At 49.7% G+C, this 22,628-nt stretch overlaps 2 protein-coding genes across 4 annotated transcripts in view; one reads left to right on the forward strand and one right to left on the reverse strand.

The window, feature by feature from the left end:
* LOC149354180 (uncharacterized) overlaps nt 1-22,628 on the reverse strand; it is a 320,413-nt gene that overhangs the window by 268,238 nt on the left and 29,547 nt on the right. The gene's annotated exons all lie outside the window — the stretch shown is intronic.
* Nucleotides 2,385-7,382, forward strand: LOC149354186 (uncharacterized). Its single transcript, XM_089577467.1, has 3 exons — nt 2,385-3,037; nt 6,225-6,434; nt 6,512-7,382. The coding sequence occupies exons 1-3, from the start codon at nt 2,426-2,428 to the stop codon at nt 7,223-7,225; spliced, it is 1,536 nt and encodes a 511-aa protein (XP_089433593.1). The 5' UTR covers nt 2,385-2,425; the 3' UTR covers nt 7,226-7,382.

The raw sequence follows: 22,628 nt of genomic DNA on the forward strand, positions 1-22,628 counted from the left end.
CAGTTTGACGTCTTTTCTCACGTGCGCTGTGCTCCTCAAATGGTTATATTCACCGCAGAGGAGTTTTATGGTATGACCTCTTTAAACCGCCATGTTAATCAGAGGATGGATTGCGCGGCTACACCTCGCGAACTCGTGTTAGTCGCGGACTCATGTTGATCGCGGACTCGTGTTAGTCGATGTTGTCGAAGCTACAGTGAACTAGAAGTGTGTTGCTAAAGGCGTAGTGCATGAATACTAGTGCAAGCGCTTTGAGCAATGTGTACATGCGAGAGCACTCCGTGTTTCTGCCACAACGTTGTCAATGCCAAGACCAATGAACCCATTGAACGCCGGCTGCCTAAATTTGTGGCATTTAAGTAAATCAAATGGCGCTGTAATTGTTTCATTTCTCGGTGGCCGCTTTTCTGCCGGAACGCCTGCCTGCCACCGGTTTCTGATAACGGCAGGTTTTCGCACAATGAGCCAAGTAATGCTCTCTCATTAGTATACGTCAAAACAGCACAGGAAAACAGTAGCGCTGTGCGGCGCAGCGTTGTAGTATAGTGCTTATTGCGTAACTATATAGGATACAAGCATTGAAAAAAAAAAGAACAGTAGTGTGTAACAGTGAATCAAACAAGCCAGATGTATCAAAATTATTCTGCTTTTTATTTCTTCTAATGATTAGCTTCTTGTTTATAGGCAAGGAGAAGATGTGTTCTGATTTTTGTTTTGGAGGAATTCTGCTCGGTGGTCTCGAATGTGGTTGTAGCCTCACTGCCTGGGACTTGAATTGTATCCGACTATAATGCTTATGCAGTCCTCGCTTGCTGGTTTTAATATCGTTTTTCTTTCTGTATTATGAAAGCAGAGTCTGGCAACGGAGAAATGAAACTGGCAAGGACATCCGCCTTCATTTAGAGAGAGATAGATAAAGGAGAAGAACGGAGGCAGGGATGTTAACCACAAAGGTGTTCCGGTTGGCTACCGTGCACTGGGAAAGCGCTGTGCTTCCGCCTCGCGGCGTGAATTTTGGATACTGATTTTGATTGAGACAGCAGCGCAGTTCGTTTATCGTCGAGTACCCGGAATCGTAGTGGTCTGATGCTAACGCATTCACTCTGATTTAAGGCACTAGACGATAACGAAAATGTGAGGTTGTGCTGTCGTACTTTAGATTACGTTAGATTGGACCGCCTAATTGGCGTAGAATGTCCGGAGTGCTATCAAACGATTCAGCGCGTTACGGAGCATAAGATTACTAGTCGAATCAAAGCGTAGCCTATCTTAGGGATTCGCACCGACGACCTTAGGTTCTCTAAGCCTTGACTTCTTGAAACTTCAAATGTCCATAATTGACGTAGGACATCCGAAGTGCTATCAAACGATTCAGCGCGTTACGGAGCATAAGATTACTAGTCGAATCCAAGTGTATCATAGGGATTCGCACCGACGACTTTTGGTTCTCTAAGCCTTGACTTCTTGAAACTTCAAATGTCCATAATTGACGTAGGACATCCGAAGCATTGTCAAACGATTTGCCTTCTTGCGCTGTATACGTTGGCATAAAAAAAATGCATATTCGGACATAACGAAAATTGTGTACCGGATATAGCGATTATGGCTAATGACTCAATATTCATTCGATATTGCTAACGCCCGATACCCATAAGCTGCCTCAGCGTATTGCTCTTTTTATTGCAGATTAAGCGCCCGTCACGCCAAGAAAAATGTATTAGTTTATTTTGGTCGAAACAAACCCGACAAACTTCAAATCATGCTGCACTGTACACTAGCGCAGCCGGCAGTGTCCTGACCCGCTGCCAAGTTCACCGGAGGGGGGTGGGGGGTTGGGCCTCATTGCCAGCGATCCCGTCAAAAGTAAAACACGCCACGAAGCGCCCCGCGCCGTAGCATCTTGGTGCCCTCAAAATCTATGTACTGTGGACTGGGCCGACAGGCACAAAACTGAGGAATGAGCGAGATGTAATGCTCTAAAAGAGACGATTAATCATTACTGTACCTATACGTCAAGACAATTTGTTCTAAGCTGTGCTCACGAAACCTTCTAAAATTAGGAAATAAGAACAGAACCAAAAAAAAAATTACAATAGCTTGCGTTAATTTTTTTCCCCTTGTTTTTGTGTCCCCTGACCGGCCTTCTTTTTTCGTTTTTCCTTTCTCTTCTCACCAGCGTTTCTTTTTTTTGACCTCTTTCAATCATCTGCTCCCAGCAGCTTCTATCTATTTTCTCTGCCTACTTCTTCCCTTCTTTCTCTCATCATCCGCTCCCCTCCGTTCGTTATCTCATATTTATCTCCTGGCCGCTTGGATCAGTGACCTCGGACGGGCTTCATCCACGTGACTGCCCAGGGTGGGCTCCGTATAGCCGCTCACGCCGTGAAGGGTTCATATTCACACTTTTACATGTTCTCCTCTATGCATGTCTATCAAGCTGCCTGCTTACGTATGTATGTACATCTTGACACCAGATTTCTGCGTCTTCGCAGCCATGGAACGAATTGAACGTTTCGGAGACCCACACGCCCTCCTGGACGTGGAGGATCACGTCGTCCTGAAGCTGGAGACGCCGTGGTCACGGGACGCTCCGCTTCCTCGAGGATGTTCCTTGGGGGACGACAGCGGCTCCCTGCTGGTGACCAACCGTCAGTCCCTGGTTGCTGCAAGGAGTATTCTGCGCGGCACGAGGATCTCGGGGGCTCTCTTCGCCGGATGCATCGCCTTCAATAGCTCGGACTTTTTCGAGACCGTCGCGAGAGACATCCTCAGAGATGCTGAGGAGGTGTGCATTGTCCATAACAGGGACAAGGTCTGGAAGCTAGTTAGAATGTTCCCGAACGCCAAGGTTCTCGCCCTACCTCACGACTTTGTCACGCACGCCGTGGAGTTTGACGAGCCTTGCAGGGACCATCGGGCACCGCTGGTCGAGTCCTCGCAGTTGAGACAACTGGTGGGAGGCATCGAGGGTGCGGACGACGAGTGTCTTATTCTCTCTCTGGAAACAGTTCGAGCAATCCTGCTGACTTGTCCCCTGGTATGTCCCATTGTCGCTGCTGTGTGCATGATCTTGACTCCGGTCGAAATTCGTTAACTGTGGTGGTACTCGGCAAAGTAACATTGATAATGGATAGCTAAAGGGCGGAGGAGCATGCCAAGACTAGTTGCAATTACAACACATGGCTTGAAATGTGTATATTAGGCATAGCATGTCTTGCTGCATCTAGAACAAATGGGTAAAACATGTGGATATTCATTATTGCATGACTTGCGTTGTAAAATCTCAAGTTTCTGCACAATTTCGTCGCTCAGAGGCCCGTGTACTGTGCGATGTCAGTACACGTTAAAGAACCCCAGGTGGTCTATATTTCCAGTGCCCTTCACTATGGCGTCCCTCATAGCGTGAGTTGCTTTGAAACTTTAAACCCCCAATAAAACAGACAAACAAGTGCTGCCGATAGTGGGAAAATGTTCTGAAAACACTGCAGTGTCTCTACGACTCGCACTTCACAACGGTATGTGAAAAATTGCTGTGTTTTCACGTCTTGAGTAGCAGCTTCGCGTGGATTTGGATGGGGGGGGGGCCTCTGCCAACAAATCCGCCGCAGTGAGATTGTGAAACATTCAACAGACCCAACCTTAAGTAGTGTATCCTTATGCAGCCTCTATCGAAATGCACTTGGTCCTCCCATGTATCGAGCCAGACCTCGAGCAAAGAACATGTAATCCACTGTATCTACGGAGGACGGTATTTGTGTCGGGTACATGAGACGCACGCAGCGACTGGCGTAGACAGATATGCCATCCGCATAAACTTTGAGATCACTGCGGCGACCCGCATTGGAGCAATACAAAAGCAAAACGTCGACATACCATATCGACGTCCGTGGCTGTTCTGACGTCCGTGTACTATATCGGGGTCCTTGACTATTTTGACGTATAAGTGTATTTTTCGCATTTAATTAATTAACCAAATACATCTCATCAACCAATTTTTCCCCACAGCAACATTTTATCGCACACTATATGTCACAATTACACATTTATCTTCAGAGAACGACGCAATCGTGAGGACAAAATTGCGGATATGTTTTGATGACGTGACAGCCATGTAATGCGCTCACATTAATAAAATGGCGATAAAGCGGGCAGATCTTTGTTTGTTTGTCAGCGTATGGTCTACGGAAACTATCCTTTTTCTGTGGAGCTTTAATTCTTAAGTCGAACTAGCTCGCCTTTAGATATGTACCTCTGCACTCACGTCCACAGATGCTGGACAGAAGATGGTTGCCCGGAAAGAGCTAACAGTACGGGACTTTCCTCCGCCTCGCAATTTGCACTTGTCTCTGCGAACTTTCCACTAAAGCAACTTCAAGACTACCCTTGCCACTCTAGATTATCTCTGTGAAATTTTCACTGCAGCAAATCCGAGTTGCCTGAATTTCTGCGATTGCGTCATTCTGGTTAAGGTATAGGGTAATGTACAGGTTGCAGTTCGTAATACTATGTACAACGCCTCTGTGATGGTTTTCTTAATAGCGGGCACCTTCTAGCGGTCTGTCCGTTATTATCTCACGGGCATAAAAAAGAAACGGTTATGTGAATGTAAAACAATTTAGCGGCGATCAGTCGGGATGATGAGGAACAATTGCGATGAGTTTTTCTTTCACTCGCCAATCTGTTCTAATTCTCATTCTAGTTCAAGTCTGATTCCTTTGTTTTTCGCTCACTAATCTATTCTAATTTTGCTCTATTCTAATTTTTATTCGTTTCTTATTCCAGATATAATGTAATCGCTTCTTTTGTTCATTTTGGCTTAGTCACTGATAGTCAGATCCGTTTCTGCTGAGAGTGATTCTTAGTCCGTCTTCTCCCTGCTCTCCCCTAAAGTGAAGAGGGGGATTTCCTTCTCTCCACCTGCCAACCGTGACAAGAAGAGAGAGAGAGAAATCTTGCTAAGCACCACCTGCTTCTTGCCATGGTTGACAGGTGAGGGCTCCACACAGACACCGATGCCGGACAGTTTTCTCCTCCATCGCCTTCCTAATCGCGCGCCGCAAAACCCGCGTCCGCCTTTGCGACGACGCTGGTTAGAAAAAAAAGCATCGCAGGAGCAGATAAAATCCCAGCAATGTCATCATTAGCTGTCCCTAGTGTGGTGGCAGTATTCCTCAATGTGTTCAACAAAATTTTGAGCAACCGTTTGTCTTACAGCATTCTGCGTGGTGTCACAGCATATCTATTTGCAGATAGCTTACATGTTTTAGTCAAATTGGAGGCTAGCTTGCGACTGGGGTTCGGTCCAGTGACTTCAGTTGCATGCTTTCTGAGACTACATTTTCTATTATGGTGTGGTTGAGGTGTCCACCGAGATGTTGAGATGTGTAGTTGGGGGCTAACTTGCACCAGCCACGGTGGCTCAGTGGCTAGCGCGCTCGACTCCTGATCTGGAGCACCAGGGTTCTTACCCGACCGCGGCGGCAGCGTTTCGATGGAGGCGAAATGCGAAAGGCGCCCGTGTGCTGTATGATGTCAGCGCACATTAAAGAACCCCAGGTGGTCGAAGGTATTCCAGAGCTCTCCACTACGGCACCCCTTTCTTCCCTTCTTCTCTCAGTACCTCCTTTGTCGCTTCACTTACGGAGCGGTTCAGGTGTCCACCGAGATGTGAGACAAACACTGCGCATTTTCCTTTCTCAAAATCCAATGTTCGATTTGGTGGGGGTTATGGAGTTTAACGTCCCAAAGCGACTCAGGCTGTGAGAGATGCCATAGTGAAAGGCTCTGGAAATTTCGACCATGTGGGGTTCTTTTATGTGCACTGACATTGCACAGTGCACGGGCCTCTAGAATTTCGACTCCATCGAAATTCGTCCGCCACGGCCAGGATCCAACCTGTGTCTTTCGGGTCAGCAGCCGAGCATGATAACCACTCACTGAGCCACCGTGGTGGCTGGGTGGTTCAATTTCTTTTCAATTTCTAACTTGTGACAGGTGTTTAGAGTGATGACATCTGCACATTCAGTTGCATGCTTTAAGGTTCATTTGAGGTGTCCACCGAGATGGAGATGTCGAGATTTGAGCGCTTCTGCACCCTTTCCCTTCCTGAAAAGACATGCTTTGGCATTCCTCCACGGAAGCAGACTTAGGTGCCCTCAGAATTGTCTTCTTTTCTGATTTGCATAACAATCCCCACTCCTGATCCCTAACCTACATCTGCCCAGTTGTGCTGCATTGACTCCATCCACATCCTGGAGGCTTCCGTGAATCAGGGATGCACAGGCGCGCCTGCCGTGCGGTCGGAAATGAGAGGTTTCACCCATCTCACTCTGTACACTTCGGCGGTCTCTTACCGCTGTGGGCATGCAGCCATGGCGACCGTGGAAGACGTCCGTCGTGCAGCAAGGACCTACAGGCACGTGGAACACTTGGCGGTACGTGCATCCGATCTTCACGCTTGGTGGTGTACAGCCTTTAGCCCCGGTTTTAATGGTGCACCCCCTCTTTGCAGGTGGTCATCACATCCCATGAAGCACTGGTTGCCGTCTCATCTTTCCGAAACCTTCGCAGTCTGTCGCTGAAGCTGGGACCTCCACTCTTCCTCACTAATGTCAGTTCGACCCTTCAGCAGGTCTTGGAGACATGGCCTCTGCTGGAGAAACTATCCTTGAAGTTCTTCGCTGGCCTGCGGCTCCCTGCCATAGCAAGGCTTTGTCCACAGCTCAAGAGCCTAAGCTTAGTGGATTGCGAAGGACCCATGGACGAAGTCGCGTTGGGACTCGATGCTTTCCCCCGCCTCGAAGCCGTCAAGTTTAGCATGCGACTGTCAGTGGCGTGTTCCCAGTCACTGTTGGTGGCCACCAGCGGTAGGCTGCGCCAGTTGCACCTGCTCAGTGAAGGGTGTGCCTCATATTTCCTGAATTTCTGCAAGCTTCACGGTGGCCGCATCTCGTTTCCGCGTCTCCAAGAACTGACTCTGAGCACGGATCTGACTGTGCGCAAGTTGGGACTGGAGCCTGAAGACTTGCACTACGTGATGAGGGCCTTGCCCGCGCTGCGCCGCCTGGTGACGGACAGCTACGATGTGAGGCTCTTCTTCGAGAACTACAGCGTTCCGCGCGACCGTGTCTCTCTGTCGTGGTGTGCGTGCATTCACTGCGCGGCACATGACAAGATCTTCTGCCAGCGCGTAGCCTCTGCGCTATCTGCTCTCAGTGTTTTGTAGCACGAAGGGTTTCCTAAAGGAGTATCTAGTGTTGCCTGTTTTTCCTCTTTGTAATGATGCGCAAGAGAAATGCGCTATTCGCCTGTGAATTGTACGTATATAATAAAACTTTAACGATGCACTCACGACACCGTACGTGCATCAATGCAAAAACATTCATGCAGTCATGGCGGGCGTTTGTGACGTCACCACTCCTACCGAAAGTCGGCAGTCAGTTTCGGTACAGTGAACTAGAATCATCAGTGGCTTGTTCCGGATTCTGTTGTATTATGGATTGGATTGTGGATTTTTCTGGATTGGATTATAGACTTTGGATGTGGATTGGCCAGTATTTCGATAGTTATGGGCCGGCGTTATTGCGACCGGGTGAGAATAACGCAAATCCACGCCAAAGCGTTATTGCGACCCGGTGGAAATAACGAAAAGCCAGCCCAAAGCGTTATTTTCACCCATGGATTGCCTTGGCTTCGTTTATTGTTGTCGGACGCATTTGGGCCGCCGTTTTTGCATCGTTGGCTTGTTTGATGGGCCTCTGTCAACGCCTGGGCGTGTGATTTCGGTGTCGCGCTTCGATTTTAGGCGGTGTGGTAAAGTTTCCAGTGGTCATGCAGGCATTCTGCATCATTCTCACCGTGTATATGTGACCTTGGCTTTTGCGTGACGCATTTTGATCGCTTCATTCGTTGTGAAAGGACTCTTGTGTGCTTGCGTTGTTTGGGTGCTCGCGCTTGTGCAGTGCCTTCGAAGACGCTCCAGCTTTCTCCGGAAAATCTTGTTATAATTAATCGACATGAATATGTGCGCCCATTCGTTTCGAGCATTCAACCTGATTTGCGCAGAGGATATGCAAGTTTATAATGTGAATTCATTGCAACGTGGGGCTAGGGTCATAAATACGATCCAGGCACGGTGGTTTTGCAGTCCCCGAGGCATTCGTCATTTGAAGCGAGCAGTGGTTGAGCCCCACTCTGGAGGGCCACTGCGTCCGGCACGGCCGCTCATCGCAGCCAAGTGGCGCAGGAGAAGTTGGACCTGGACGTGGTGCTTCACGTCATCTACCACTTCGCTTCGATGCGCGGCCGTGTCCTGCGCAGTGGCTCTCCAGAGTGAGGCCATGCACTAGCGTGTTCGTACTAAGAGTGGACGACCGTGTACATTCTAGACGAAGGGCAGGAGTTTTCAAAACGCACCAGGTGAATATTGCCCACGTGCTAACTAGTGAATTGCGCGGGGATTTTGCAAATGTTGAAGATGCTCTGCCTCGCTCGAAGTTCCCTGGAATCGTTTACCTTGCGACGATTAATTCGGTCTACATCAGGGGAGACAGCTAGAAACATACCCAGGCGGCTGAAAGAGCATCGCAGTGATGTCGGCTGGAATCGAACAGCTGCTGTGGCAGAACATGCACAATCAGGGCGTGAAATTGCTTGGGAGAATGTGGAAATCTTTGCCATTGAAATAAATTTGTAAGTGTGGCTGCACCTGGAATCCTCTATAATATAGATGATGCTGAAGACAGTCATCAGAACAAAGGGAAACCTTCACCATGCTGCTTTTTCATGACTGGTCCTTCATTTTGAATGAGCAACCTGTTAGGGTTCTGAAATGTCAATCAACGTGTTCGACATGGTCAGTGACCAAAGTTTCATTCTACTATTAAGGCAAAATGGAAACTTCACGACAAAGTGTGCCCTATGCACTGAAGCTAACAGCAGTTGTGCCCTAAGCCCACAATATATTCCACAATTAACGTCAAAAAGGTGGCCAGCTGGTTCGGAATCCTTAATTGTTTTGTACCACTTCTCTCAAGCTGTCTTGCCTGAATCCACACACATTTTGTGTTAGAAAGCATGGGTGGCAGAAAAGACATTCCAGATAATTGGTGTACTGCAGTGGTGTTCTGTGGGAAATCTGCCAGTAGGTCATGCTAGATGGCATGGCAATGGAGTATACCCCCCTTTTAAGGCACATTCATTTACCTATGAGAATGAACGTCTTTTAAGAGATTAAGGTACCGGTTATAATAGCATAGACATGATGGCACTTGAACAACTTTCATAACTGGCTTGTCTTGAATTTCTTATTTAATTGCAGTATTGCTTTGCATTGAAGCCATACTAATAATGATTCATTTCTTCCTGTGTACAGTGCTTCAGCCATGAAATAAATTGATTGGTTGCAGCTCATTTCCCATGTTTTCATTCCTTGTCTGTGTTCTTAAACTACTCAAACTGATATGCTTTCCTCAATTCTAAGCCAACTTTCTCAATCATAACTCACCTTGTAAGCAATGCATATAAGCAGAAGTAATTTACAAGGCACATTTCACTTGGCCGTAAGTGTCACAAAGAGAGTCAATATCGGTGACTTCGTATTGGTTAGCAGCAAGGAAAACCTTTTTTTCGTTGTAATAAATCTTGCTACTGTGTAGATATTTGTGTGTTAGTTGCTGTTGAAATGAGGTCCTCGACGTGAGCATGGTCGGCCGCAATTTCATGGCACTTTGTGCACTGCCAACTTCGTGCTTCTGCTAACAAGGTTTGTTGAAGTGCTGTTCAAAGAGCTGGGGTCATGTATTGTTGGGACCAGCTTAGCAAGAACCACTGGAACTTGCAGAAGCACAATGAGTCCTTCAACTGGGGCTATTTGATCTTGCAGTTTCATGATCATTTTAATGTTGGACAGCTGTAATTCAGCTCTTGCTGTCTTACTAATATGAGTGGTAAACACCTTTGACCATGCCCCGAAATCTCAACTTTACAATCCAGAGGTATGGACACGTTATACAAAAAGTGTTTCAAATTGTGCTTCTAAGTATTACATGTTTCGAGAAAAATTTTTAACAATTTTGGCATGGGCAGAGCAGCAAAGGCGGGTATTAAATTTGAATCAAAATAGTTATTTTACCACTCATTCTAAAACTGTCTGCAATTCTTGTTAAAATTTGGGAGTGATATTAGGATGGCAAGATGTTTTTAACATTTCAAATGCCCTTTTTTTGACGCCAAATTTGTCACGACAATATTGATATTTATTTTGCTTTACTATAAATTTTTCTTTCTTTTTACCATTCAGTTTCAACACTACAGACAGTCTTGTTTTCTTTTTTACAACTTCTATTTCTTTACTCCGGTGCACTGATGTTCAGCTTTTCACGAGCACTACAATGAGCCCTATATTTCATCACGTAATGACCACATGTTTAAAGTCTGTTTTCTCGCATGTCATATGTTCATTTTTTCCACACACCAGTAGCGACTGGAACCACTCTTTTGCCTTTGTCACTGCGATCGCCAATAACATCGCCTTCAAGAAAGCTGCAGCTGATTTGTTCTGTTAATAATTTGTTCTGTTCACCCATTTTTCTAAATAATGCCCTTGAGCCTTGAGAGTGAATAAGTAAGGTGATGGAACAAAATATTTTAATGCATAATTTCTTCAAATTCTAATTGAATTTTCTTTTCGTGCAAAGAGGGAGCAGCCACAAAAAGCTACTGCTGTCAGTGGCTTGACAAGGTGACCCAAAAGGTGATGAATGCAGTGTATATACTGAAACACTGAATGAAAAGCATGGGCAAGCCGCCATGGTGGCTTAGTAGTTGTGGTGCTCAGCTGCTGACCTGAAAGATGCGGGCCTGATCCCAGTCTTGTTCGCCTCATTTCAATGAAGGCGTAATGCTAAGGCCTTTTGTACTGTGCGATGTCGGTGCACGTTAAAGAACATCGGGTGGTCGAAATTATCCACAGCCCGCCACTACGGCGTCCCTCATAGCCTGAGTCACTTTGTGACGTACGATAAACCGCATAAAACCAAACCATAGACAAGCATGGGCTCATTCTACTTGGTCATAAACTGCACACACATACTATACCTGAATCACACTGCGCTACCAATTAAACCAGAACACAAATTTTTAGCTGAAACTTTGACAAGAAATTCACATTTCTATCACACATTAACAACCTTAAAAAGAAAGCTTCTCAAGCCCTCAATATCTTAAAAGTGCTCTCACGGAAACGGTGGGGGTCCGATAGAGCAAGCCTTTTACAAATATATCGCTCTCTGGTGCGCTCCAAGCTGGACTACGGGTGCATAGTATATGGTTCGGCAAGAGCATCCTACTTAAAAAGATTAGACCCCATTCATAATCTTGGTCTGCGCCTATCATCTGGAGCATACAGAACATCACCAGTAGCCAGCCTTTACGTTGAATCTAATGAGCCTGCTCTTAAGGACCGAAGAATCGCACTTACATGCACAGACGTCTTAAAAATTTGTTCTCTTCCGAAACATCTCTGCCATCCAATTGTCACTAAGTGCCCATCTAAAAGGTTATTTATCAACAAACCACATTCTATCAGGCCACTACTACTGCACTTTGAAGATAAATGCAAAGAGTTAGCAGTACTAGAAGATGCCCTACCGAATATTGCACAAAGGAATGAATATTTGCCACCATGGTACAGCCTGCCTTCACTATGTGACTTCACAATGCCACATTTAGACAAAAAGCAAATGCCAAATGAGTACATATTACAGGAATTCTTTACACTGCAAGAAAAGCAAATGCCAAATGAGTACTTATCACAGGAATATTACAGGAATCCAATCGTTGTGTGTGCCTTGTCTTTCCTTTGTCCCCGTCTTTTTGGCTGGTTTTTCTTAAGTAAAAGTATGACAACTACATTGAATTTTATACCGATGGCTCAAAAACAGCAAGTCATGTTGGAAGTGCAGTAATCCAAGAAAAAAATAAACAGATAATGCGACTACCAGAATGTGCATCGGTTTTTACTGCTGAGTGTTGTGCCATCTTCGTAGCTGTAGAAAAAATAGTAAGAGAGAACATCAAAAAAGCATCATTTACACCAATTCCCCGATTATGCTCAAAGCACTGCACTCCAGAAATGCTGCTGAACCCATAATAGGAAACATCATACATAACATAGTTAAAATCACCAAACAAAAACATAACATTAAATTCTGCTGGGTTCCTAGCCATGTTGGAATTGTGGGTAATGAAAAAGCAGATGTATGCACTGCACAAGCCCGGAATGGCCAAATAAAACAAGTGAACATAGCGAGCGCACAGTGATTGATTGAATTTTATCTACAGTAAACTTAGAAATCAGTGGCAGGCTGCATGGGAAGAGCACGTAAACAACAAATTACATTCTGTGAAGCCCATTTTAGGAGAATGGCAATCATGTAGGCATCAAGAACGTTTTACCGAAGTTATTTTATGTTGGCTCCGCATTGGACACACCCACCTCACGCACAACTTTCTGCTAGCCAAGCAAGACAAACCTCTCTGTGAAATGTGGTGCTGAACTCACAGTGAACCACATTTTAATTTCATGTAAACCACCTTTTTTTTAGCTGCTTCCTGAGAAAACGCTGCGCGAAGGCAAACCATTACGAAGGCGGCAAGAAGTCAGGGCAATGATTGACCGTGCTGCTTTGTTGTAACGCTGCAGGTATACGGAGGAGCTGATGCCACGGGTGGTCGGGAGCTCTGTGAAACCACGCTGCATCAAAGGCGCTGCGTAGCCTTCTGGATGACTATGTGGATAACAAAGAAGGCTAGATGATGACTGAGTTGTTTCAAGCCTGGCTTTTGTAGGAGGAGGAAAAGATGTGACTGGGGAACCGAAAGACTGCCCTCGTTATCGACAACTATGCCGCACATAACAAGACCCCGGTGTTAGAAGACGTGAATGGAATTGTTTATTTGCCACCGAGCTGCACCTCCCTGTTGCAGCCGTTTGATCAAGGCATAATATGATCTGTTTCGGCACCCTATGTACTGCACAAGGATGCTGCAGATAATACTGCTAAACTTCGAGCACAAGGTTGAGCTGTTACCTAAGCTAAATGTTCTCGAAGCCATTGAAATGATTACGAGCCCTTGGAGGACCGTGTCACCAGAGCTCGTGCGTAATTGCTGGCGGAAGGTTTGATTTTTTAGAGCTCAGGACAGTGCTAGCAAATCGCTTGACAAGCGTGCTGATGACAGCGACTGTCCCAGACCTGCTGTACAGCTCCAGGGATCAATCAACCCCTACGCCGCTTCTTGCAACACAGAAACAGGTGTGACCGCTGACGATTATGTCGCGGTTGGCGACGACATGATGATATGCTCGGAAATGACGACTGATGACATCATCGAAGCCATCAAAGACGGGAAGGAGGCGAAGGCTGACGAATACAGCAGTGCTGAAGAGCCCGCAGGCGAAAGAAAAATTGACAATGGAGGCAATACCGGCATTCCAGGCACTGGAGCTGTACATTGCGTCGCCCCAGGATTCGCCGAGGCGTACGGCGTGAACCTCGATGTCATAAGATCGTCTGCAGTTGCAGATTCCATCACACAAAGTGTCCAAAAGAAATTTAGCGACTTCTTTCCCATTAAGGATCGCTCCAATTCACTTTAAACCGAGGTTTCATTTCGCGGAACATGCTTAGCTTGATGTGTTGCGTACAATACGGTGCCCGACCTTTACGACGAAGTGACCTGTATAACAAAGGACTTTGGGGGTCGTGAGCGCTTCGTTATTGAGACGTTCGACTGTATAAGCGTCGTCTGTCTGGAGCCCATTCCTAAGTTGTACGAAGCGATCCTGAATAGCGCTGGCCTTTTCACTGCCACTTCTGCTCGCACCCCTGAATTTCTCGATTTTCCGGGGACACCATTGCCGTTTCCAAAATTGTTACGCTGCCCACGACATTCTAACGACGGAAATGCACCCACGGAATGCGCATTCACCCATGTTTTGCATACAAAATGCGCAGAGATTCGGCGAGTGATGGTAATCGCACGGCACTATCATACCAACCGCTGGTTTCAAGTGCAGTTTTCTTAGACATCACTTTTAATTGCGACGCAAGTGTGGAATATTGTAAGATACTATTATGAACGTATTGATGGTAACGGTCAAACCTTCCGATTCGTAGCATAATGTTGGCCGCCGCGGTGGCTCAGTATGGTGCTCGGCTGCTGACCCGGAAGACGCGGGTTCGATCCCGGCCGCGGCGGTCGAATTTCGATGGAGGCGAAATTCTAGAGGACCGTGTACTGTGCGATGTCAGTGTACGTTAAAGAACACGAGGTGGTCGAAATTTCCGGAGCCCTTCACTACGGCGTCTCTTATAGCCTGAGTCGCTTTGGGACGTTAATCCCCATGAACGAAACCAAACCAAGCGTAATGTTGCTTTTAAAATTTGGCCTGCACTGGCACGGAGTAGACAATAGTGTGATAGAAAAACAGTGGGGTTCATTTCTGAGAATAAATAGCAAAACCCCCAAGCGTACGGAAGAGGGATTTGCGTATGCATTTATTGCTGTTATGCAATCTTACGATATGCGAAAAAAATTGGATTAATGAAAAACAAGCTGTCGAAAAAATTGCGCCTGGCCAGAATTTCTGGGTGTGTTATCGTGAGACTGCAATATAGTAAACATATGCGTCATCTCGAGAGGTTTAACATGAATATGCTTGGTTACTGCTGATATTGGTTTTATTGGTTCCATCCGCGGTTTCTTTCCTTGTGTTTTGTTTCTCATGTTGAGGTATATACCGCATTACTACAATAAAACCAGGAGTTGATAGTCAGCGCCCGTGTCATGCCCCTTTTGCTCTGCGCTGTTTCTTCATTATCCACCTGAACGAACTGGACCAGCTGAACTATCTAGTGGGATTTATTCCTCATGTTTTATACCTGGAGCTTTAAAATTCAAAACTCCCATCAATACTCCCATCAATTCAATACTCGAATCATTAATGCAACGGGCCATGTTTTGAGACATTGTACGAAGAGTTTTTTACATCAATGGATCCCGCCTCGTTCCACGAAGTCCATTGTTAGTATTCTAGCCGCAGGTATTGCTTCCTGCGAAATGTGCAATGCCTACGTTTTCTAAATTTGGGTTAGAAAACAAATTTAAGGGATTATTTTTGGCGCCAGCGACGCAAATTTTTGTTTTTTGGTCCCTCACCTGTGAGTTCTTTTCTGTAGCTAGACCCAAAACTTCGTACAAGACACCGGCGGGACGCACCGTAGAAGCTCCTGCCTGTTCTCATTTGCTGTCACAGTTAACTAATATGGGGCAGGAAAATCTCAAGGAATGTCCACAGCACTCACGAAATCCGGATCGGTGGCCGGCGCAGCAAGCCGGATGGCACGCACGGGGCCACCTTGGCACACGGCAGTGCTTGTTCCCGGTCCCGTTGCGACGCCAGCGCCACGTAGGGAACGGGTGCGTGCCTGCGCCTCCGGTCTCCCAGCCGGCGCTGTATATAGCTCTCTACTGCTAGATTTGATGTCAGCGGGCACATATACGTCTTACTGCCGGTGACTCGGTGACTGCTGATGGAGAAGACGCTCCATGGTGTGGCTTCTTTTCCGGGCATGTCCCATCGACGGGGACGGCGGCTCATGCTCACGACGCCTTTCGCATACGAACAAAAACGACCTGGAAATTTGAACAGACCCACATGAATGCACTCTAACAATTGAGCTCATCTGCTGGCAGAGCTAATGAGCTTTCTTTAATTTAAAGCACCGTTCAAGGCAAACAAAGGTTCAACCTTGACTGGTAGGATAGCGTTTCGGGATAACGAGTTAGTCACAACAAAAAACAGAGCTTTGGTATAAGCTATAGGAATAACGTCGAAGTCAAGAGGCCACAGGAAAGAAGCCAGAGTGTGAACGCTGTGCTGGGTATACAAAAAAAAAAGAATGAAGTGCACTGTGTGGTGCTTTGAAAAGGACGCATAGAGTGCTGTGTGATCAGTATGAATGCGGACTGTACGGGACGAATGGCGCTAAAAACGGAGACGGACCGATCGAGGCACACCGCTGGCTGGCTATGCGACTGGCCGCACGGTCTGAGCAGCGACAGGTGGGCATTGAGTCCAAATGCAGGTGCATGTATTTTTTTTTTCTTCATGCAATACACGCTATTCCCGCATCGGCACCGGCCCGATTTTAATTCCATTCCAGAGTTTCCGCCGCGGCCGTAGAAATAAAACGTGCCGCGGGGTGCCCCGTGTCCGATCCAGGCGGCCGTGTTTCCCGCTCGGCCGATGGCATACTGAGTTTACGCGCCTGCATGACCAGACCATGTCGGGCGCACTCAGCGTGGATAAGAATAACCTCCGCAGGCGCATCTTTTCGGTTTCGCTGCGCCTCGGAAAAATCCCAGTGCCATCATGCAGATGAGGTTCCAAATATAAAGTTTTAGCGTAACGCGATCCACCAGCGCGATTCGGTTGCGCGAGGAAAACCTCAGGAAAACCAGCGTTCTTTAAATTTTATTAAGCGCTGTCGCCTTCCATGAGCCCCTGAAAGCAAATCCCTGATCTGGATCGTTGTCCTGGGGTTTGCACACCAACGGGTACCCTAGGCCACAGAAAAAAATTAATTACCCGGAACATTAATTACCGTTAAGAAAAAAAATGGCTGGTGGTTTAGAATCGCTGGACAGAATTTTGTGGGAAAGCACGGTATTTTACAGGTCGACACCACCGCCACCGACCTCAAAGCGCGATTGAGGTGTCCATTGACACATTGAGCCCCATATGCAGCTTCCCTTTCCTCAAAATCAATTATTCAAAACCCTCCATTGGTTCTGAAAAATGAAAAGGCGCATAACTGCCTCAATTTGCAGGTGAACGGTACCACACACCCACAGTGCGATTGAGATGTCCACTGACCCAGTTGCCCAGCCATTTCGCGGAGGTGACGCAAGGCCATACTGCACATGCGCGAGCAGGGCGCACAGCTGGCGTGTCGCCACCGCGCTCGCTAGTTGCGCATGCGCAGCAGCGGCGCATAGCTAGTGTCACAAAATTCGGCGCATTTTTGAAACAAAGAAAAACCGCCGCGCGCACGGCGTCTCGCCGGCGCGAGCCAAACGGGGGAGAAGGAAAACCCCCGCTGTGCGCGTGGCTCCCTCTCCCCTCCACCACCGCTCACCGACAGGGCGTGCGCCGGGGGAATGAGTCATCCATGCCGAAAATTTATCTGGAACATCCGAGTCGCTTCTACCGCTGACGGGTAATGACGGGGGCAAAAGGGCGCAGCCTTGCGTGCACTAAGACACGTCCCCCTCCTCTGCACTCGCACGTCGGCGACGGCGCCACGCCAGAACACGCTCGAAACTTCGAGATGCGACCCCCGTACTCTGACCAATGGGGATGCGCGGCGGGCGAGAGAAAGGAAGGGAAACTATACGGGAGATACTGCGTGTATGTGCGCACCTACTTTGGCGCGTACAACAAACAGACGGGAGAGCGATCCTATAAAAGAAGTACTACGTTGACCGCTGTGAAGTCAGTCAGGACCGCCGTTTAAGCTTCATCGAAGCGCGCCCGTTCGACTCCCAGGAAAACACCACTCGGCCAGCATCGGACCAACGAGGCAACGTTCGCCAGTCTGCGGGACGGCATCGTCGCGGAACTCTGGTCGTCGGACTGCCGCAGTGCCCGGTGAACAAATTGTGTTTTGTTTGTTTACCTCTCTCTCGTGTGTTAGTGCACTTTAGGTGCAATGTTGCCTTTGTATTTTAGTCTCTCTCTCGAGTTTAACTCTGCACGAGTTGCATTGTTTGATAATCACTTTGTATGTGTTTGTACTAGTGATTGTGAAATCCTCTGTATCGTCTCTTTGCTGTATAAACTGTTTTGTTTGTGAACCTTTGGCTCCGACCCATTCTCTGGCTTGCGACCGGCGAAAGCTGGGCACCGAACGCCCAAAAACCTCTTGTCACTTGGTAGCTGGTCTCCGCTGAGCTTGCCACGCTGAGTCGAGGGCATCTCCTTTGAGTCCGAGACCGCTACCCCCACACGCTCTAAGGGTGTCTGGGAACTTCCCACGTAAAAGTGCTCGAAGTGTGGGTGACAACCAGCATGCCGGGGCCGCCGCCGCGCGCTCTCCATCGCTTCTCTCTCTCTTCTATCTCCCTCCTTGTTGCATACGCAATCCACAGGTTTAACCAGAGCTAAACTACTGCCAATTTTTAGCTCACATTCGAAGAAACTCCAGGGAACATCGTCACGCACTGAAGGAGAACACGAAGCCGAACCAGAAGAATATCAGACCGAACCTGAAATAAAATGAACACGAACTCGTGCGAAACACTCCTGACTTTTCCGTCCGAATGGAAGGGACCAGAAAAAAAAAACTGCGATGTGAAGCGCCGGCAGTGCAAAAGATCAGCACTTTGAAAGGCGCGCTGTCGGCCGCCATCCATCCATCCAGCGCGCCTCTCAATGTGGTGACGCATGAACACGTAGTGCGCGGGCCGCGGGCGAATGGACCGTGGTGTGAATCGGCCTTTACCGCCGCATTATGGCACTCTATCACCGCAGCATTTTCCGCTGAGCATTGCGCATCGTTGTCTTCATGCTTAATCGCAAATTGTGGGTCTCAAATTCCGAAGCGACAAAGGGGCAATATGGGACCCCGTATAGTGGAGGGCTGCGGATTAATTTAGACCTCCTGTGGTTCAATAACATGCGCTGATATCGCGGATCACACGGGCGCCCTTCGCATATCGCCTCGTTCGAAACGCGGCTACTGCGGCCGGGTATATTTTATCCGTTCGTTCTGCGCCGCGAATTCTTGCGACGACCGCTAAGAGAAAGTTTGGTTTTGATGAAAGGAGAGGCGCGGCATCTTATGTACTCTTCAGTGTACAGCTCACGCGTTGTGGAGAATTACATGAAGAACGGAGTGGAAGAAGAATAAAGGGAGGAATGAAGTATACGAAGTGCAGGAGAAAGATTTGGACCACTTATGGTTCTACTGCACAACCGACACCATAAGTAGCGTCGACGGATCAATCGGCGAAGCGGCGGCGGCGGCGTCCGCCCGAGCCGAAGCTCCCAGCGTTCTGTACGTGCTGGCGCCACCCGGTCTTCTTCGGCACGTGGCGAGCGCTGGTCACGCGAGTCGCCACACACAAAAAGCGGGGAAGGAAGCCGCCGATCGCGCTTGAGGTCGCAAAAAAGGGGCCAAAAACAAAAATGGTTAATGTCGGCGCCTATTCAAGACTTCATTGCGGGTACCAACTTTTATGAGCAGTTATATAATACGTTACGCTTTTCCTGCGCTGCACTTCAAGGTTAGATATACTCTAGACGACGAGATAGACTATGAAATTATCCAGTCTGCCTCACTGCATGCTGGGGGGCGACGCTGCGAAGGAAGCAGTCCAATGTAAAAAGAGCACTCAGTATCGACCAGCCGAACGCGAAGTGCCTTTTCAAAGCGGTCTGCAGCGCCCCCGGTTCTTTTCCTTCCCGTCTCTGAAAACACTCAGCTTCAGGCAGCTCAGGCGCAATGCGCTCTGTGCTAAAGGCTCAAGCCGATCGACTGTCATGCGTAGTGAAACAAAGCACTGCATCACAGTGAGATGGTGAGGGTGGCGTTCGAACTCGCGGTGCGAGAAAGCAAGACTTCGAAAGTTTGCCTGTGGGGAATGCTGAAAAGCCAGCACTAACGCTCCGGACAGCGGAGAATTGAGAAACGGTGCTCACCTTGTACGGCTATGTCGTCGCAGTCACCGCTGCAGGACCACAAAGAAGGGAAATGCTCCTCACCAAAACAGAGTATTGGCTCTTTCATGGCGGTTGCAGAAAGACGGCCGCAGCGATCGGGTCAAGAAACGGGGACACGCTGTCAACTCAGGTGTGTGGGCGATTCCTCTGCGCGGGGACGCACAGGCAGTGACTCAAGGCAGGTCTTTGTATGAAAAGGTTTAATCTCACATCAGGGGGGCCGGTCGTCGTCGTGGGGCAGCGGGGTCAGGTGGTCCTCTGGCAGGGCTGGTCCAAGAGAGAGAGAACCAGCCTTCGCTGTCGCGCCTTAAGAAGGCTTTCTCCTAGCCTCGCTCCCCCCGCCCCAGCACTCGGGAAGAAGGGGTCCGAGGCTACCCGCGGTGAGCGGCGCGAGATTTGACCTGCCCGCGAGCAGACCCTACATCTCCCCCCCCCCCCTCAAACGTCCGTCCCGGGGTCCGCCAGTATGCGTTCGATGACCTCCGGGTCCGGGTCCATAGAGTCGTCGCAGGGGGGAGGGGTGCTCACCGGGGGGCCGCTCACCGCTAGCTGGATGGGCTCCTCACGAGCCGCCTGGGGGAGCGAGGCGCCTGGCTCCACTGGGGGCCCTGCCGGCAGCGCCCTCCAAAGCTCCTCGGCCGCCGGGGACAGCAGGTCTGGGCGGCTGGACTGGAGGATGCGGAGGGCCGCCTCCTCCGGGCTGCCCCTCTGCAGTGGCGCAGCGGGGGAAGGTGCTGCAGCCGCCAAGCGCTTTTCCGCCGCCTCCCTGCGCGCTCTATGCAGCGCACCGGCCTCGTGGCGGGGGCGGTGCACAACAAGTGTGCCGCAGAGGGAACACAGGCCGGCTCGCTCCTCGTCATTAAACACGGCCGGGGGCTCCTGGTCCCTCTCCTCCAGGGTAAGGCTGCGGAAAGGCAGCGGCACTTCCTGGAGGTCACCGCCGCGAAGGGGCTGCGCCTGGTCCCGCCACCTGGACCGCGCGCAGTAAGAGATGGCCGCTCCATTGGCGACCGTGGTCCAGGTGGCCACGTGCCGCAGGACCCTGGGCCGCTTGGGTTGCGGCTGCTCGGCGGCCGAAGCGCCGGCTGGGTGCTGAGGGGGGCCCTGCGCCTGGTCGTCACTGGCCCTCTTGCGTTGTCCTGCACCACTGGGAGGTTCTCTCCAGTGGTCAGGCGCGCGGTTAGACTGGCGGTGGGGGCCACCGCGGCCGTGGAACCGGCGCCACTCGCGTGGACACTGCCGCCGGCCGGGTGGCGCGCCTTGATGGCGGCCACCGTTCGACGGTGGTCTGCCATCCCTTCCGGAGTCCGAGCCCCGGGTGTCGGTCCGCTGGAGCTTCCTAGAAGGCATATTGAGAGGGCGAGAGCATTGCGAGTGATAATTGATCGAGAGACACGGGTGCTACCTGGTCCTCAGGTTGTAGCGTCGGTTGCGAACCGCACCGCTACCTGCTCGTCCTCCCAGGGGTGAGATCGCCGCGTCGCGCTGATTTTCCACCGCTTCGCAGCCATCGTCCTTGCGAAGGTGGAAAGCCTTCAAATCAGCGACATGCACCGGACCGGCGGTTTCGCCGTTTGTCAACAACCGCAGCTGGTAGGTGAGCGGCCGTAACTTCGTACGGCCCAGCCCACTTGTGCGCTAGCGACGCGGCGAAACCGCGCGCTGCGTTACTAAGTGGGTGCGTTCTCTTGAGTACTAAGTCGCCCGTGTTGAAAACGACGTGACGGCGACCTTTGTTGTACTGATCCGCCTGCTCCATGCGCGCGACATCGAGGTTTTCGCGGGCTGCTCGCTGCGCTGCCTCCAGGCGCTCCCGGAGCCTCTCCGCGTACTGCGAAAGCGGAGGGGGCGCAGGCCCCGCCGCGTCGAGTAGGGCATTCTCTAGCGGGAAAGCGATCTCTCTCCCAAAATTCAAGTAAGCGGGTGTAATACCCACTGACCTGTTCACGGTTGTCCTTGTAGCGAACGCCAGTTCGGACAGCCGCGCGTCCCAATCTCTGTGCTGCTCGGTTGTCGCGACCAGCATGCTCTTCAGATTTCGATTCACCCGCTCGGTTATGTTGCTCTGAGCGTGGTAGGGACTCGTTCTCCTGTGGCGGATTTGAAGCGCCCGACAAGAGTCTACAAAGACTTTGCTTGTGAAATAAGAAGCATTGTCTGTAATCAGGTCGGAAGGGAAACCGAAACGAGTGAAAGTCTCCAACAGTTTTTCCCAAATTCGTTCCGACACAAGCTTCCTAAAGGGGAAAACCTCAACCCACTTGGAATAGTGGTCCGTTATTACCAGGATGAATTGGTTTCCGCGCGCGGACCGAGGGAGGGGTCCCATGATATCGCACGCGACCACTTGCCACGGGTAGTTGCTAACTACCGCCTTCATCATGCCAGCGGGCTTGCCCGCCCGAGGCTTGGCTAGCTGGCATACCGGGCAGGTACGGGCGTATCCCAGCAAATCCTTTCTCATGCCTGGCCAGGTCGCGACACGGCATAACTTGTCGTAAGTCTTACTGCCGCTGCCATGGCCTGCCAGCGCTGAGTCATGGAAGTACTGCAGGAACCGTTTCCGCAACCTTCTCGGGACCACGACTCGGAAAGGGGATGCTATCGCCTCTTCCTCGTCAAGTTGGGGAATATAGCGGAGCAGCAAGCCATCATCGCCCAGCAGATACGCGTCGTACTTGCCCTCAGCGTTCCCGGTGCAAGCTGCGCTGCTCGCAAGCTCCTTCAGCACCCGCTGGCAAAGACCGTCTGCTTTCTGGGCCTCGATCAGCTCTTCTCTACTGACCGCTACTCCCCAAGACAGATTTCTTTCTGCCTCGCTCCTAGGCAGGCGAGCGGT

The sequence above is a fragment of the Amblyomma mixtum genome, chromosome 3 (assembly GCF_055824585.1).
Source record: "Amblyomma mixtum isolate Tamu chromosome 3, ASM5582458v1, whole genome shotgun sequence".
Classification (NCBI taxonomy): Eukaryota; Metazoa; Arthropoda; class Arachnida; order Ixodida; family Ixodidae; genus Amblyomma; species Amblyomma mixtum.